This window comes from Canis lupus, chromosome 16 (genome assembly GCF_048164855.1).
Source record: "Canis lupus baileyi chromosome 16, mCanLup2.hap1, whole genome shotgun sequence".
NCBI classification, from domain to species: domain Eukaryota; kingdom Metazoa; phylum Chordata; class Mammalia; order Carnivora; family Canidae; genus Canis; species Canis lupus.
The window spans coordinates 15192170-15211077 of NC_132853.1; the positions used below are offsets into that span (position 1 = coordinate 15192170).

Genomic DNA, 18908 nt, shown 5'->3' on the forward strand with positions numbered 1-18908 from the left:
ACCGTCTCTTCAGTTGCTACCCAGAAACTACTTAGAGTCATGCCTGAGTTTTCCTCTTCCTCACACCCCATATTAAATCCATTCCCAAATTTTGTCCATTAGATTTCTTTCAAATTTGGCAAGTTGAACTTCTGCTTTTGGGTAGGATATACTAAATCACAGCAGACCATACTCCTACTATAAAGAGAGAAAGAGATTGTGATCACTGTATTTTTAAAGATACCAGAGAGCAACAAGATCTAGATGGACTAAAATTTCAGAGAAGAAAGGCTCCTTCCTAGCTGATCACTAGTGATTTTCTTTCCTGAGAGTGAAACCTGAGGATCAGGTAAGCCCTAAGAAGAGGAAGTATCCTGGGGGAAACTGAACCAGAAGATATTTTGGCAATTGTGTGAGGCTGATGTGATGGATTAGAAACTAAAGGAGGCCCAAACTCAAGACCCAAGGAGTCAGTTTGCCTCAGGGGTCATTTACTGAATTCTCAGGCAGTTCAGAAGGCTGACCAAAAAGGTAGAATAAAAATCTTAAAACAATGGTGACCAATAAAATCCCACTAGAGAAAAGGGGCTTGGAACAAATGATCTCCCTGTTAAAACATTTGGCAGATTTTGAACATCTGTGGTATGGTAGGTTAAAAATCTAAGCTCAAAATGTCCTGAGATGAAGGATTTTAGGCATGAGGATACAGAGACCTTTCAGGCTCTCAGCCAAAAGCTTAGGAATGCCAAACCCAAGGAACAGGAAGAAACCAATGATGTACTGAGTTTTAATAAAAACGGTGGCCCAGGGGCACCTGGCTAGCTCAGTCAGTAGAGCATGCAACTCTTGATCTCAGGGTTGTGAATTTAAGCCCCACGTTGGGTGCAGAGATTACTTAAAAAAAAAAAAAAAAAAAAGAAGAAGGAAGGAAGGAAGGAGAGAGAGAGAGAGAGAGAGAAAGAAAGAAAGAAAGAAAGAAAGAAAGAAAGAAAGAAAGAAAGAAAGAAAGAAAGAGAAAGAAAGAATTGTAGCCCAACCCTGATTCAACTCAATTCTCGATTAGGTGAAGGTTGGCCAGCCCTTCATCCTATCTGCCTAACGCAGGAAAGGGGGCATTTCTACAGTGGCACATGTCATCTAGCATTATTATGCCTTCTATGCAGTCAGGAATACAGTAAAAGATTACTAGACATGTGGGGCACCTGGCTGGCTCAGTCAGAAGAATTTATGACTCTTGATGTCAGGGTCATGAGTTCCAGCCCTGTGTTGGGGGTAGAGATTACAGTAAAAAAAATTTAATAAAAATTCAGTGTTATACTATATGTTGGCAAATGGAACTTCAATAAAAAAAATAATAAATAAAAAAAATTTTTTAATAAAAATTCAAAATGAGGGGTACCTGGATGGCTCAGTGGTTGAGCATCTGCCTTCGGCTCAGGTTGTGATCCTGGGATCCTGGAACTTAGTCCCGCATTGGGCGCTCCCTGCAGGGAGCCTGCTTTTCCCTCTGCCTGTCTCTACCTGTCTGTCTCTCAGGAATAAATAAATAAAATCTTTTTAAAAATTCAAAATGAAAAATAATAAAATACCTTCAAAAATGAATGCCAAATAAAGGTCTTTTCAGACCCCCCCCCCAAAAAAAAATCTGAGAGACCATCAGCAGATCAGAGCCTCAAGAAATACTGAAGGAAATTCCACAGGTTAAAGAAAAATCATTCCAGATAGAAGCATGCAATTGCAGAAAAGAATGAAAGGTACCAGGCAAGATAAATATGTGATTAAATAGGGTTTTTTTTAAAGATTTTATTTATTTATTCATGAGAGACATGAAGAAAGAGGCAGAGAAGAGGCTCCATGCAGAAAGCCTGATATGGGACTTGATCCCGGAACCCTGGGATCACGCCCTGAGCCGAAGGCAAACACCTAACCACTGAGCCACCCAGGTGTCCCTTGACTAAATAGTTTTAAAATCATAATTTAAAACTGATAATGGGCAGCCCGGGTGGCTCAGCGGTTTAGCGCCGCCTTCAGCCCAGAGTGTGATCCTGGAGACCAAGGATCAAGTCCCACGTCGGGCTCGCTGCATGGAGCCTGCTTCTCCCTCTGCCTATGTCTCTGCCTCTCTCTCTCTCTCTGTCTCTCATGAATAAGTAAATAAAATCTTTACAAAAACAAAAATAAAAAAAATAAAACAATGATAGTAATAACGTTTTGTGGGATTTAGAACATTTAGAAGTGAGTGAGACATGATAGTAGTACAAATGGGAACTTGGGCAAATAGAGGTAAATCGTTTTAAGGTTCTTATATATAGTTTGGGAAATGGAAAAAGTACTAACTGCAGATGGTAAATAAATCAGGGATTCATTTTGTTAATACCCAGGATAACTATGAAACATAATTTACAATTTTATAATAAAATCAAATTAATTCTCCTCCTTTTCCTATGTGGTAGGCGTATATATTTGAGTCCTAATTCCTAGAACTTGTAAATATGTTAGGTTACATGGTAGAGAGAAATTAAGTTTGCAGATGGAATTAAGGTCGCCAATGAGCTAATTTTAAGATAGGCAGAGCAGCCTGAATTATCCCTGTTAGCCCAGTGTAATCACAAGAATCGTTAAAAGTGGAGAAAGGAAGCAAAAGTGTCAGAGGTAGACAGAACCAGTGAAAGAATTGTCAGAGATGCAGCATTGTCAGTTTTGAAGGTAGAGACAGGGAGCCACAAGCCAAAGAATGTGGGCAACCTCTAGAAACTGGAAAAAGTGAGAAAACTGATTTCTCCCCTGATGCCTCTGGAAAGCAACACATCTCTACCAACACCTTGATTTTAGCCCATTGAGCTCATGTCAGAACTGTAAGATAATACACTTTTGTTTGTTGTAAGCCACTAATTTTGTGGGGTTTTGTTACAGCAATGACAAAAAAAAACAGTACACTCCCTTGACTTCCCTAATCCAAATGACTAGCCAGTACAACACTGCAGCCAGCCAGCTGCCTACTGCCCGGGCCTCTTACACCCCACTCCCGTTCTCAGCATTCAGGCCTTCTGTTGGTCCTTGATGTGCGTTCTGCTTCTTGCCACGTGGCCTCTATTCTTTGTATTTCTTCTGCCTGAAATGCTTCTCCTGGCTTCTGTCTCTTCCTCCACACCCCAATTAAGTTCTGCTTATCTTTCAGGGTCAGCCAGATCTTTTCCTCATTCCTGAGAAAGATTCCACTAGGGTACAAAAGAGGCTGGGAAAGCTGTTCCAAAAATACAGGACACTACTGGGTTCTTTCTATTCGGTACAGGGAGGCAGTGCCGCTCCAGTACTAAGGTAAAGCTGCCACTTCTTTCAGACACAGCAGGAAAAAGGCATTCTCCACACAGGGACAGAGCCAGGAGCATGAGGAAGGACAGGGGGCCCTAAGGCTTCTCTATCCCAACATCATCAGAGAAACGTTAGGTTAGAAAGGCACAGCCCACCCTTCCTTCCCTTCAAAGACCAGGGTGGGGCCTGGAAGTAATGGTCCTTCTTCACTGTTGGCCTGTTTGCCTTTTCCCAGTTGAGGTGGGGAGTGGAAATGGGGAGGGACGTCCTGTCAGAAATCCTCAAGGTTTAGCTCTGTAGAATCTAAGAGGTCCAGCCCATGCTCACTGGGGGAAGTGTGCTTGTCTGTATCTTGCCATTCCTCACTTAACTCGTGAATTTCCAGCTCTTCTTCATCCTCTTCCATGAGGCTGAGTCGGGTCAGCCGGTTGCCCAAACCAGGACCTTCTGAAGGGTTGAGGAGTCCCTGAGTCCCAGCTGGGTCATCTTCATTTTTTTATACATTTACAACTCTATATAGCTCTCCTTTTTATATTTGTATAATCATTTCCTTACTGTCTATCTTTACTACTTAAACTCCACAAGGGCAAAGTTTTCTGTGTCTTGTAGACGAGCCGTGCTGTGTCAAAAACAAAAAAACAAAACCCAGGTATTTCATAAATACTGATCAAATGACGGTTGGGAGGGATCCCTGGGTGGCGCGGTTTGGCGCCTGCCTTTGGCCCAGGGCGCGATCCTGGAGACCCGGGATCGAATCCCACGTCGGGCTCCCGGTGGATGGAGCCTGCTTCTCCCTCTGCCTGTGTCTCTGCCTCTCTCTCTCTCTCTGACTATCATAAATAAATAAATTTTTTAAAAAATGACGGTTGGGAAATACGTATAAAGCTCTTCACCAACTGACACATATTAATGCTCAATATGACACACAAACGAGAGCTTCATGTATTTGCAGATACATAAACGCATACCTTTCAAGTTCAATGTTAACATCTTTATCTTTGTGCCAGAACTATCAACAGTGCCTCACGTAGCGGGCACTCAGATTTTAATTGAATGAAATAATGAGCGCAGTGTTGAGCCTTGGCGATTTGGGTACTAACTAGGTATAGTTAGGGGAATAATTGGGTTTTGGGTGGGTTTTTGTTTTTGCTTGTTAGTTTTCTTTTTTACAAATGTTCACAAGATAGAAACACATTCTCATATTTGAAATGATATTTAATGAAGTTTAACAGAAAAGTTTACTTTACCCTTTACTTCTCATTCAGTTCTACAGAAATAACCACCGTTTACTGGAGTTTTCTGGTTCTTTTTTTGTATTTTTAGACAATTGTAGATGAATATATACATATCTGTTTCTTTATTCTGTTAGATCATATCATGTCCTTTGTTCTAGGATATTTTCTCCAATGTCACACATTGATCTTTCTGGCAACTTTCTGTGATACTGCTTGTATAGTTATGCCGCAGCATAGTTATTCTTTCCCTGTTAGGGACAATTATATTATCTCCAGGTTGTTGTATTTTTACTGTTACAAACAATGCAGCAGTGAACAACCTTTTTATGTTTTATTTTTATTTATTTCTGTTTTTGTTTTTTAAAGATTTTATTTATTAGTGAGAGACACACACAGAGAGAGAGAGAGAGAGAGAGAGAGAGAGAGACATAGGCAGAGGGAGAAGCAGTCTCCATGCAGGGAGCCTGATGTGGGAATCGATCCCGTGACTCAGGATCACGCCCTGGGCCAAAGGCAGATACTCAACCACTGAGCCACCCAGGAGTCCCCTTTTTTATGTTTTAAGATAAATTCTTAGAGGAGGAATGATTGCATCCACTTGTTACGAGCATTTTAAAATTTAATAAATATTGACAAATTGTCTTCCAAAAAGACTTCACCAGTTTACCATGAACAACGTATGAAAATCACTTCCTGGAGTACCTGGGTAGCTCAGTTGGTTAAGTGCCTGCCTTTGGCTCAGGTCACGATCCCAGGGCCCTGGATGGAACCCTGCATCAGGCTCCCTGCTCAGCGGGGAGTCTACTTCTCCCACTCCCTCTGCCTGCAACTCCCCCTGCGTGTGCTCTGTCAAATAAATAAAAATAAATAAAATCTTAAAAAAAAAATCACTTCCCTATGATCCTTGCCAACACTGAAAGTAATGGTGCTTAATTTTGCCAAACTTTAGGACATAAATGTCTTATGGTTTGATTTTTCTGATTCCTAGTGAAGGAATGCATCATTTCTGATTTCACAACCCATCTATATTTCTACTGTTCATTTGTGTCCTTTGCCCATTTTTCTTTTGGATTATCTTTCTCTTAAGAATTTATAAGAGATCTTAAGAAATCTGGTCATATAATTCTTTGCTAATATGTAACTAGCTTTTCTTCTGGTCTATCATTTATCTTTATTTTACTTGCAGTGTTTCGCATTGTATATAAATTGTGTGTTTTAGTTTTTATACAGATATATGTCATTTTTTATGGTTTCTGAGTTAGTCTTAGGATGGTCTACTCCAATATTATAAAAATATTCTTTATTTTCATCTAACTTTTTTTTGTAGTTTTGTGTTTTAGTTTTCACTCTCAAATCTATCTGGAATTTATTTTTGTATATGATGTGAGGGGGTATTCTAACTTTTTTCCAGATAATTTTTCCTCAGCATTTATTGAATAATCCAATCTTTCCTTAGTGCTTCAAAATACCATATTTATTAAAAAATAAATTCACTGGGCAGCCCCAGTGGCTTAGCAGTTTGACACCGCCTTCAACCGGGGGTGTGATCCTGGGGACCTGGGATCGAGTCCACGTCAGGCTCTCTGCGTGGAGCCTGCTTCTCCCTCTGCCTGTGTCTCTGCCTCTCTCTCTCTGTGTCTGTCATGAATAAATAAAATCTTAAAAAAAAAATTTAAATTCACACTTACTTATAAATTTGTTTCTGGACTCTATTTCTATGCCAAAACCAAAGGGTTTTTACTGTGACTTTATAGTATCATATTAGAATTCTGTCAATTTCAAGTGACAGAAACCTAGCTCAAATTAGGAAGTTCATGCACAGTGAAACTAGGATAGCCAAAGTAGATCTGTTTTTAAGCAGCATGTATCCAAGGCCTCAGATGTCATTAAACTCAGCATCTCTTCATCTCTAGGACAAACTCTACACCTGATGGGCATAATAAACATTAGTAGCCTTGGACACATCCTGAACCACAAAAAAAAACTACAAGAAAAGAGGCCATTTTTCCTGAGAATTTTGGCAGAAAAGGTCTGGATTGGACTTCACAATCAACCTAATTTGGACTGCCTGGTGCATCCTTTCAACCAAAGGTTTGGGGCCTTTCTGATTGACCAGGCCTATAGCATGTGCTCAACCCTGTTGCTCCATTGGAGTCTTCCTTACTTCAACTAAAAGAAATGGTCTTCCAACTGGGATTTTACTACCACAAATAGAGGGCAGGAGCACTAAAAAATATGGCAGTTTAGTATAGATGTGGCTTTCTTTTTTCTTTTTTTCTTTTTTTTTTTTCTTTTTTTACATTTTATTTATTTATTCATGAGAGACACAGAGACACAGGCAGAGGGAGAAGCAGGCTCCATGCAGGGAGCCTGATGTGGGACTCAATCCTGGGTCTCCAGGATCACGCCCTGGGCCGAAGGCAGACACTAAACCACTGAGCCACCCAGGGATCCTCTAGATGTGGCTTTCCAATTAGGCCAAGTTCCAATACCCACATATACTCATTATTTTTCAAGAATATTTTGACTATTTTCTGTACATTTCCCCCTTTTAACATTAGTTGACTTGTCAAATTCCATAAAAAATGTTGGGCTTTTGATGGGGATTATGTTGGATTTATAGATTCATTGAGGGAAACTTGTCATCTTTACAATATTAAATTTCCTCATCGGGGGTGCCTGGGTGGCTCAGCGGTTGAGCATCTGCCTTTGGCTCAGATCATGATCTGAGTCCCACATTGGGCTCCCCATGGGGAGCCTGCTTCTCCCTCTGGCTGTGTCTCTGCCTCTCTCTGTGTGTCTCTCATGAACAGATAAATAAAATCTTAAAAAATTTTTTTTTTCTCATCCAGGGTATGTCTTGCCATTTGTTTAGGGGTTCTTTTATATATTTTTTTTCTTTTCTTTTATATCCTTAAGTAAAGTTTATTGTTTTCTTTGTGTAAGTCTTGCACACTTCTTAGATTTATTCTTACTTATTGTACGTTTTTGTTAATATTGTGAATAAGACTTTTTTCTCCCCCAATTACATTCTCTAACTGATGATTGGTAGTATAAATAAAAGCTAGAAATTTTTTTATGTCTTGTAATTGGCCACCTAACTGTATTTTCACATATTTTATTGTTTTAATGCCTATTCACTTGGAATTTTTAGGTAAGTAGCTATATCTGCAAATAGTAATCGTCCTTTCCAATATTTTTACCCCTTATTTTATCTTATAATTATCATAGCATTAGTTAGACCTCCAGTGCAATATTGAATAGTAACAGCCATTTAGGACATTTACCATAGATTCATAGTTTATACCCTTTTCCAGTTTAAGGAAAGTTGTCTATATTCTATCATAAATAGGAGTTGAGGGACGCCTGGGTGGCTCAGCGGTTGAGTGCCTGCCTTTGGTCCAGGGTGTGATCCTGGAGACCTGGGATGGAGTCCCACATAGGGCTCCCTGCATGGAGTCTGCTTCTCCCTCTGCCTGGAGTTGAATTTCATCAGATAGTTTTTTTTTTTTTTTAATTTTTATTTATTTATGATAGTCACACAGAGAGAGAAAGAGAGAGGCAGAGACACAGAGGGAGAAGCAGGCTCCATGCACTGGGAGCCCGACGTGGGATTCAATCCCGGGTCTCCAGGATCGCGCCCTGGGCCAAAGGCAGGCGCCACACCACAGCGCCACCCAGGGATCCCCATCAGATAGTTTTTTGATATATTTTGGGTGGAGTAGTCATTTTCTTTTTCTCCTTTAATCTGTTGCCATAGGATTTACACTAGTAGATTAACTGAACTTGAAAATGTTTTGGAGGGGATCCCTGGGTGGCTCAGTGGTTTGGCGCCTGCCTTCGGCCCAGGGCGTGATCCTGGAGACCTAGGATCGAGTCCTACATCAGGCTTCCTGCATGGAGCCTGCTTCTCCCTCTGCCTGTGCTCTGCGTCTCTCTCTATCTCTCTCTCTGTCTGTGTCTCTCATGAATAAATAAATAAAATCTTTAAAAAAAAGAAAGAAAATGTTTTGGAGATAAACTTTTTTACATTCATGCACTTTTTATTTTTTTATTTTTTATTTTTATTTTTTTCATGCACTTTTTAAATCATTCTTTTACCACAAGGCTTGATTCAATTTGCTAATATTATTTTTAATTTTATGTCCATGTTCATTAATTATATTAGTTTACATGTTCCTTGTGTGTGTGTGTATGTGTGTGCTCTGTCAACTCTTGGTATCTGGGTTATGGTGGCTTCGTAGCATGAATTGAAGAGCTTCCCATTTTTTCCTTTGCTCTGAAATAGTTCATATAATGTAGGGATCATTTGATTCTTTTTTTTTTTAATATTTTATTCATTATTTATTTATTTAAGTCACAGACAGAGAGAGAGAGAGGCAGAGACACAGGCAGAGAGAGAAGCAGGCTCCATGCACCAGGAGCCCGATGTGGGATTCGATCCCGGGTCTCCAGGATCGCGCCCTGGGCCAAAGGCAGGCGCCAAACCGCTGCGCCACCCAGGGATCCCGGATCATTTGATTCTTAAAGGCTAGTGGAAGAATCCTGTAAAACTATGTAGACTAGGTGCTTATTAAATGGAAAATAATTTTTAGTTGAATTTTTTATCAGAATAATATACACAGTGCAAGAAGTCAAAAAGTCCTTCAAAGCTTATAAAGAAAAACAGCAACCCTTTGTCTTATTCTTCCCCATTCCTACAGAGGATGCTACTTTAACTGTTTTCTCTGGTATTTAATTTCATTTCTAAATAGTATGCTAATACTGTTATTTTTTGAATTTTTAGCTTTAGGTATCAAATTTTGCTCTCCTAACTCTAAACCACATATATATCCTTTGTTTTTGTCTCATCTTCATAACTGTATTATAGTTTGTAGTGTAATATGACCAATAAAATATAATATTTGTTAAACAAATATCTATGTAAATACTACTCATTGGACCAAGAAATAGAGTTGGAATTACATTTCTCTCTTTTTTTTTTTTTTAAGATTGTATTTATTTATTCATGATAGACACAAAGGGGGCGGGGGCAGAGGCAGAGGAAGAAGCAGGCTCCATACTGGGAGCCCAGTGCGGGACTCGATCCCGGGACTCCAGGATCACACCCTGGGCTGAAGGGGGCGCTAAACTGCTGAGCCACCTGGACTGCCCATATTTCTTCTTGTATAACTCTTGTTTTCCCTGGAGTTAATAATTACCTCCATTTAAATTTTTTCCATGTATCTCTCACTGCTTCATCCCCAAACTGCTTTACTTAGAACAAGTTAACTCTGAAGACTTGTTTGTAAAACCATTCAATCATAATCTAAACTGACCAAAATATTTAAATATCTAATTTCTATATGCATGCCTATTAAAAAACAGTATGAATTGGGCCTTTAAAGTTTAAAAACAGATATACTTTTCTTTCTTGCTGGTTTACAATCTTTGAGGAATGTTTTCCCAAAATAGGTAACTTTTATCAATATCAAAGACCTTTTGAGGTGATGACCCTCCCCTACAGTTGATAATAGTGCAGTTTCCTAGGAAATCTGAAATAGACTCACTATCTACATAGTTTGTTTTGATTTTGTACTGATTCAACTAACATACCTTGTTGTGCCAGAAAGCAAAGAAGCACTCAAAGACCAATGGATTTATATTAAAAAAAAAAGAACATAAGAACCAACCTGAAGAGGTTCCCACTGGCCAAATTTAGGACAAATGGAGCATCAAAAGGTATTATAATAATAGTTTCTAACATTGAATTCTTTTAAGTCTGTAGTGATACTCAAAGACAAAATAAAGAAGGAAGGATTTGTCTTTACAGAAGAATGCCAGTTAATAAATTTAGAAATAATGATAGAACTAAAAAATCACCATCTTCTAACCCAGGATAATAACTGATTCTGGCAATGATTATTAGTGGATGTTCAAGGCACTAGAAGAAAGACTACTGGAATAAGTTATTCACATGGCCTCAAAGTACAGCCCATATATTACTTGTTAAGTACAAGGGGAAATGTATCTTTACATTGGAGAGATCCACAGTTACCACTTTGACCAAGCGACCAAAATTAGCATCACCAGTAGTGGGAACTGCTTGACATTATGTCTCCTGACTTGAAGCAATAAGAAGTATACAAATTTAATTATGTACTAATGTCCTTGACAAGAATTGTTTAATCTGAATCTAATCATGAGGAAGCAATGAGACAAAGCTATAGAATAGAACATTTCCTGGCCTTAAGTCTTTGAAACAGTCAGTCATGAAAAACAAAAAAATTGTAAGATTATCTCAAAAGAGACTGAAGAGAAATAACAACTAAATGTAGTACATTAAAACTTTGATCCAAAAAAAAATAAAATAAAATAAAAATAAAAATAAAACTTTGATTCTTGGGGCCCCTGAGTGGCTCAGTCAATTGAGCTACTGACTATTGATTTCAGCTCAGGCCTTGATCTCAGCACAGTTTGGTGGTCCTCCCTCTAGTCCTCCCCCTGCCTGCTCTCTTTCTCTCTAAAATAGATAAATAAAATCTTAAAAAAAAAAAAAAAAAAACTTTGATCGTAGATCTGGTTGAGACAAAGGAAGAACATAAAAGATGTTTTAGGAATAAGAAAATTTTATTTATTTATTTTTTATTTATTTATTTTTTTAAAGATTATTTATGATAGACATAGAGAGAGAGAGAGGTAGAGACACAGGAGGAGGGAGAAGCAGGCCCATGCCAGGAGCCTGACATGGGACTCGATCCCGGGACTCCAGGATCGTGCCCTGGGCCAAAGGCAGACGCTAAACCGCTGAGCCACCCAAGGATCCCCTATTTATTTATTTTTTAAAGATTGTATTTATTTATTCACGAGAGACAGAGCGAGAGGCAGAGACATAGGCACCTCGAGGGAGAAGCAGGCTCCATGCAGGGAGCCTTATGTGGGACTCGATCCTGGGACTCCAGGATCACACCCTGGGCCAAAGGCAGGCGCTAAACCGCTGAGCCACCCAGGGATACCCCCCTCAATCAGGAAATTTTAAATTTAAATATTTGAATTAGTGTTAATTTTTTTAGGTGTGATAATGATAGTGTGTGATATCAAGTTATAAAATGTCCTTATTCTTGGGCAGCCCCAGTGGCCCAGCAGTTTAGTGCCACCTTCGGCCCGGGGTGTGATCCTGGGAACCCGGGATCAAGTCCCACATCGGGCTCCCTGCGTGGAGCCTGCTTCTCCCTCTGCCTAGGTCTCTGCCTCTCTCTCTCTGTGTCTGTCGTGAATAAATAAATAAAATCTTTAAAAAAAATAAAATGTCCTTATTCTTAGTAGAGGCCTGCTAAAATGCTAGAGGTGAACTTTCATGATGATTATACTTACCTTAAAATGGTTCAAGAGAAAATATGTATATATGGATGTATGGGAGTTAATAAGCTATTGAGAAACAATAGGTCCATTCTCAGTCCCCTGTACTCTGTGCTAAGGCAAGAACTTGATGCTTTGCCAGTTGACTCCATGTAAGGAGGCTTTACTCTGTAGGGGTCTAGAGAGAAAAAAGATTGGAAGAGGAAGAGACTTGTTTTTCTGTCTGCTCCCTAATTAGAATCCACATGGAAAGAATGATTTGGACCTTTACCTTATACTGTTTACAAATGCTAACTCAAAATAGCCCAAGGATCTAAACTTCAGTTCTAAAACTATAAACTTTTTAGAAGAAAATTTAAAGCAACAGCTTATGACATCAGCTGACAGTATTTTCTTGGGTATAACACTGAAGACACTGCAACAAAAGGAAAGATAGACAAATTGGACTTCGTGAAAATTAAAACACTTTGTACATAAAAAGACAATATCAACAGAGTAAAAAGGCAACCCACAGAGAAGCACCTGGCTGACTCAGTCAGTAAAGCATGTGACTCTTGATCGTGGGGTTGTAAGTTCGAGCCCCACATTAGGCAGAGAGATTACTTAAAAAAATAAAAAAGAGGGAATCCCTGGGTAGCGCGGCGGTTTGGCGCCTGCCTTTGGCCCAGGACGCGATCCTGGAGACCCGGGATCGAATCCCACGTCGGGCTCCCGGTGCATGGAGCCTGCTTCTCTCTCTGCCTGTGTCTCTGCCTCTCTCTCTCTCTCTCTCTGATGACTATCATAAATAAATAAAAAAATTTAAAAAAATAAATAAATAAAAAATAAAAAAGATTTTTTTAAAAAAGGCAACCCACAGAATGGGAGAAGACATTGGTAAATCACACATCTGATAAGGGATTAATAGCTGGAATAAATAGAGAACTCTTAGACTCAACAAGAGAACAAACAACCTGATTTAAAAACGGGCAAAAGGGACACCTGTGTGGCTCAGGTGGGTAAAGTGTCTAACTTCTGCTCAGGTCCTAGATCAAGCCCTGAGTTGGGCACCCTGCTCAGCTGGTAGTCTGCTTCTCCCTCTTCTGACCCACCCCCTGCTTGTGTTCTCACTCTCAAATGAATAAATGAGAGTCCCTTTTTTAAAAATGGGACTTTTTTAAAAAATGGGCAAAGAACTAGAGTAGACATTTCTCCAAAGAGGATATATAAATGGTCAACAATATGAAAAGGTGCTCTTAACGTCACCAATCACCAGGGAATCACCAAGGAAATGCAAATCAAAACTACAATGAGATAGCACCTCACATTCATTAGGATGGCTACTAGAGAAAAAAAAAAAAAAAAAAAAAAAAACAGAAAATAGCACACATCGGAGACAATGTGGAGAAACTAGAGCCCTTGTACACTGATGGTGAGAACGTAAAGTGGTATAGTCATTATAGAGAATGTTATAATTCCTCAAAAAATTAAAACTAAAATTACTGTATGATCCAGCAATCTGACTTATGTATTTATACCCCAAAGAATTGAAAATAGAACTTAAAAGATATTTGCATGCCAATGTTCATGGCAGTATTTTTCATAGCCGAAAATGGAAACAACCCAAATGTCCATCCACAGATGAATGGATAAACAAAATATATAATACAATAGACTATTATTCATCCATAAGAGGAGATGAAATTCTGGTATATGCTACAACAAGGATGAGTCTTGGGAATAGTATGCTAAGTGAAATAAACCAGGCATAAAAGGAAAGGAATTATATGATTCCACTTATCTGAAGTACCTAGAGCAGACAAATTCATAGAGACAGAACATAGAATAGAGGTCACCAGGGGCTAGGGAGGGGGAAGAATGGGGAGTTATCTTTTAATGAGTACAGAGTTTCAGTTTGGGATGGTGGCAAAGTTCTAGAAATAGATGGTGGTGATGATTGCACAATGTTGTGAATGTACCTAATGCCCTGAACTGTACACTCAAAAATGGCTAAAATGTAAATGTCAAAAATATGTAAATTTTGACAAAAGAACAAAAATGTGTATTTTACCACCATAAAAAATTAATTAGAAAAATTGTTTTATCTCACCTCCTCAAATTTTTTATCATACTATTCCAGAAGAAAATTTTAAATTAAAAAAAAAAAGAGCATCCATTTGCTTTTCAAAACTTTGAATCAGGGATGCCTGGGTGGTTCAACAGTTCAGCGCCTGCCTTCAGCCCAGGGTGTGATCCTGGAGTCCTGGGATCGAGTTCCACATCAGGCTCCCGGCATGGAGCCTGCTTCTCCCTCTGCCTGTGTCTCTGCCTCTCTCTGTGTCTCCCATGAATAAGTAAATAAAATCTTAAAAAACAACAACTTTGAATCAATTACAGAATTAACTTGGTGTCTAAAGAAAAGAATGAATTATTGCAGCTTAGTTCTTTTTTTTTTTTTTTTTTTTTTTTTTTGCAGCTTAGTTCTTAATTGCACTAAAGAACAATTATACAACATTGAATTTATCATCGTTTTTGGAGTAAGATAAAGAATATCCATTGTAAGGCAAGAGGAGTTTTGCTGTTATTATTCACCACAATCTTTTTGTTTGGACTAGGATTTTCAGGGTTAACCTAATTTGAAACAACAACAACAACAACAACAAAAAACAGAAAAAAGAACGATCTCTATAATGTACCAGACACACATGGGGTATAGTCCTATAATGTTTTGGACTAGAATAAATTTAGAACAGCAAGCACACTTTTTTGTTTCTTTGTTTAAGATTATATTCATTTATTTTAGTGCAAGCACAGGGAGGAGCAGAGGGAGAGGGACAATTAGACTCTGTGTTGAGTGCAGAGCCCGACACTGGGCTGGATCCCAGGACCCTGAGATTGTGACCTGAGCCAAAATTAAGAATTGGGGAGTAGGGATCCCTGGGTGGCGCAGCGGTTTGGCGCCTGCCTTTGGCCCAGGGCACGATCCTGGAAACCCGGGATCGAATCCCACGTCGGGCTCCCCGTGCAGGAGCTTGCTTCTCCCTCTGCCTATGTCTCTGCCTCTCTCTCTCTCTGTGTGTGACTATCATAAAAAAAAAAAAAAAAGAATTGGGGAGTAAACTGAGCCACCCAGGTGTTCCAAATGTACCTTTTAAGCTAAATAAAATCTTTTCTAATTTTCCTTTTTGTGTTAGCTGAGTTTTTTCTGTATTATATTTAAATATTAATAAAATATCTGATATTAACTCATTACATAGTAATGTTTTATGAAATTTCAATATATACATGTACAGTTGCATCATACTGAATCACTAGTGTAAAAGATATTATTATGGGTCTTTGTAAACAAAAATTTGAAAGATACTTTTCTAAACATTGTAATTTTGATTTTGATTTCTTTGACCCAAGAGTTGCTTGAGAGAATTTTTAGTTTTCATGTTATACATATTTTACTTTATTGTTTTACAGTCAAAGAGAGAATCTAGGGTATTTTTTTTTTTAAGATTTTATTTATCCATTCATGAGAGACACAGAGAGAGAGAGAGAGAGAGAGAGAGGCAGAGACACAGGCAGAGGGAGAAGCAGGCCCCATGCAGGGAGCCTGATGTGGGACTCCATCCCAGGACTCCAGGATCATGCCCTGGGCTGAAGCTGGTGCTAAACCGTTGAGCCACCCAGGCTGCCCAGAACCTAGGGTATTCTATGCTATTTCTCCTTGTTAGAAGAAAGGTATATTCTCACTGCTAGTGTATGTATTTGTGTGTTAGATCAACTTTGTGTATTTCTGTATTAGATCATTTGTGTATATATGTATTAAACTTTGTGTTTTTATGTATTTATGTATTAGATGAACTTTGTTAATTTTATAGAGCATTTGTATACTTCTTTTATTAGCTTTTCAAATTGAAATAATTTCAGAATTAGTTGCAAAAATAGTACCAAGAATTGCTGTGTGATATCCTTTGTTAAAAATAACAAAAAATTGTGCAGCCCGGGTGGCTCAGTGGTTTGGCGCCACCTTGGGCTCAGGGCCTGATCCTGGGGACCCGGGTTCAAGTCCCGAGTCGGGCTCCCTGCATGGAGCCTGTTTCTCCCTCTACCTGTGTCTCTGCCTCTCTCTCTCTGTTATACATATTATATAGTGTCTCTGTGTCTCTCATGAATGAATGAATGGATAAAATCTTAAAAAAAAAAAAAAGTTAACCAAGTAAATTTTAAAAATCAAATTGACTTCAACTTCCCATCTAGCAAGTAGATAGAGAAGAACTGGAAAAAAGGAAATCGTTAGCAAAGAATCCATTGTTCTAGGCAAAGTCACCCTCCTAAGGGGAACAGAGAGGGTCTATCAGTAAATTTCCTAGTGCTGACAGGGAGATTCCCATATTCTGGAGTCTTGAAACTGCACTCAGCTTAGTTATTAAGTCTTGGTTTACTGACTTGAGGCCATAACCTCAGTGATGCCATTTTGGGCCTCTGATTTATTTTCAACATCTTTTTTCAGTTTCCCCAAATGTTTCATTTTATTATATTTACTTTATGATTCATTCTCATTTTCACCCTTCCCTTCTTGCCCCACTCTCCCCCACCCCCACTTTCCTCCCTCTGTCAGCCGTTCATTCAAGTATTTTCAACATAGTTTAGGTGGAGAATACTCTTGAACAAAGACTCCATGTATTGTGTTATTCCCACACCCAAGCCTTTTTATGATGTATTATTGAAGGTTCACTGGCTGGTAATTATAAAACAAAAAATCAGCATTCTGTCCTCTAAGTAGAAATTCCAGTCTCTCTGTCGCTGAGACCAATGGGGAGGGTTCATTCCCCATTGACATGACATGATCCAGAGAGCCTCATGTCCCAGTGTTTTGTGGGTCTTCCCTCCCATTTCAAGTTCAGTGGCTAGGAGTTTCCCTTGAAATAACAAATTTGTGCTTTTTTTGTTTGTTTCTTCATGAAGGCCTGAGGATGAGATGTTTTTGAACAATCTCTCTAGAGGTTACTTTGTGGGAAAGGACCCTAATGCTCCCCCTTTCTACAGAGAAGAAGGAAACAAAAAATTTCAGAAGAAGGATTATGTGGGAGCCACAGTGCTGTACTCTAAGGTAAGGCAACCCCATCTCGGCAGGAGGGGCTATGTTAACAATTTAGCAGTGCATATTTCTTCAGAAGATAGAACCTTCTTGCTGAATTCTGTAGCCAGTGGTTGCTTTATTATTTGTGAATTGAATCTGAAAAAGAAAACTGGTAGAATTCTGCTGTTGGTTATGTGCCAAAACCATGGGTAGTTTGTAAGTATGTCTTTAAATTCCGCCCAGAAACTTCTATTCTCAAATTCCCTCAGACTCCTTGTAGCACTCTAGGCTTATTGGACCCCTGGCTCAGCCTTGCCCATGTCTGTCAGCTGCCATTTACTTGTGTGCCATTTTTATCTGATGACTGATGAGGCTCTTGGGTTGGTAGTCCCAATTTAGAGAGCAGCTGGATTTTTGGTTAGTCACAATGTTATTTTACAACCAGTATGACTTAGATTAAGTTTGAAAGGAAAATAAACTCAATTGCCACAGCCTATTTGAACTCTTTTGAAGGTTGTCAACAGATACAGAAATACCTAGGAGATATTGTGGCTTTGGTCCCAGACTACTGCAGTAAAGCAATCAAATGAATTTTTTGGTTTTTCAGTATGCATAACAGTTGTTTATACCACACCATTATCTGTTAAGTGTGCAATAGCATTCTATATAAAAAAAACAATGTACAGGGCAGCCTGGGGGGCTCAGTGGTTTAGCACCGCCTTCCGCCAGGGCGTAATCCTGGAGACCTGGGATCAAGTCCCACATCAGGCTCCCTGCGTGGAGCCTGCTTCTCCCTCAGCCTGTGTCTCTGCCTCTCTCTCTCTCTTTCTCTCTCTCTGTCTCTCATGAAAAAATAAATAAAATCTTTAAAAAAAATGTACATACCTTAATTTAAAAATACTTTATTGCTTTTAGCAAGTCATCACTGATCACAGCTCACCATAACAAATATAATAATGATGAACAGTTTGAAATATTGCAAGAATTAATAAAATGTGACACAGAGACACAATGTGAGCAACTGCTGTTACGTGATGCTGATAGACTTGTTCAATGCAGGCTTGCCACAAACCTTTAATTCATTGTAAAAAATAAAAATTAAAAAAATTAAAAAGCCATGTCTGTGAAGCACATAAAACAAAGTATTGCCTGTATTTAAAATTACACAAAGGGGGCACCTAGGTGGCTCGGTTGAGCATCCGCCTTTGGCTCAGGTCATGATCTCGAAGTCCTGTGATTGAGTCCTGAATCTGGCTCCCTGCTCAGTGAGGAGTCTGCTTCTCCCTCTCCCTCTGCCCTTCACCCCCCTGCTAATGCTTGCACTCTCTCTCTCTCTCTCTCAAATAAATAAATCTTTAAAAACAATCACACTAAGCATCACTGAACTAGGTTTTGATGAAAAAGAGTGGTTTTTAACAATCTGCTGCTCTGATTTTCCTGCTTCCATGGTTCAAACTGAAACAAGATCCCTGAGAGACTTCCTTCCATAATATTTAAGAGATAAATATATGCCTAGAGGAAGAATGTGCCAATGTCCTGCACGAGGTCTGTGATCTTGTGTATTGAAAGAATGAGTGTGAATTTGAAGGGTACCCCTACTCTGAATCTGTAACAGGGCTAAACTTAATGCTTGGAATGAGTTTTCCAAAACTATCAGACTTGTACAACAGCCTTGGTTAACTGATAAAGGCAGGGGTTGTAATGTTATGACATTATGCATTTAGTTGAATAATGTAAACATTAGTGAATGCTGATGAATAAAGTCTCATTAGATGTAATGATACACTAATAAATGGCTTAATAGTTCTTTTTCATAGCTAATCTCTTCAGCTCTATGCATGTACATCAGAAATGTGATCACATGGAAAGCTCAAGGAAAACAAGTAAAAAAACGAAATCAGACAAAAAATTAAGGTTTGCTCTGGATGTGGTGGGAGATGAGCCTTCCTATTTCATGAAGTTAGTATTTTTGGTGATTATGGTACTTCGTGATT

General features: G+C 39.0%; 1 protein-coding gene across 5 annotated transcripts in view; it reads left to right on the top strand.

The window, feature by feature from the left end:
- Nucleotides 1-18908, top strand: part of SMYD4 (SET and MYND domain containing 4) — a 55263-nt gene that overhangs the window by 7833 nt on the left and 28522 nt on the right. For 2 of the 5 annotated variants that reach the window (XM_072779075.1, XM_072779074.1), the window contains exon 3: nucleotides 16800-16944. The exons of 1 other annotated variant lie outside the window; for it this stretch is intronic. In XM_072779075.1, the coding sequence (XP_072635176.1) occupies nucleotides 16800-16944 (145 nt within the window). Of the gene's footprint in view, nucleotides 1-6439; nucleotides 6618-10134; nucleotides 10248-16799; nucleotides 16945-18908 lie in introns of all 5 variants that reach the window. 2 more of the 5 variants (XM_072779072.1, XM_072779076.1) reach the window with 2 other exon arrangements.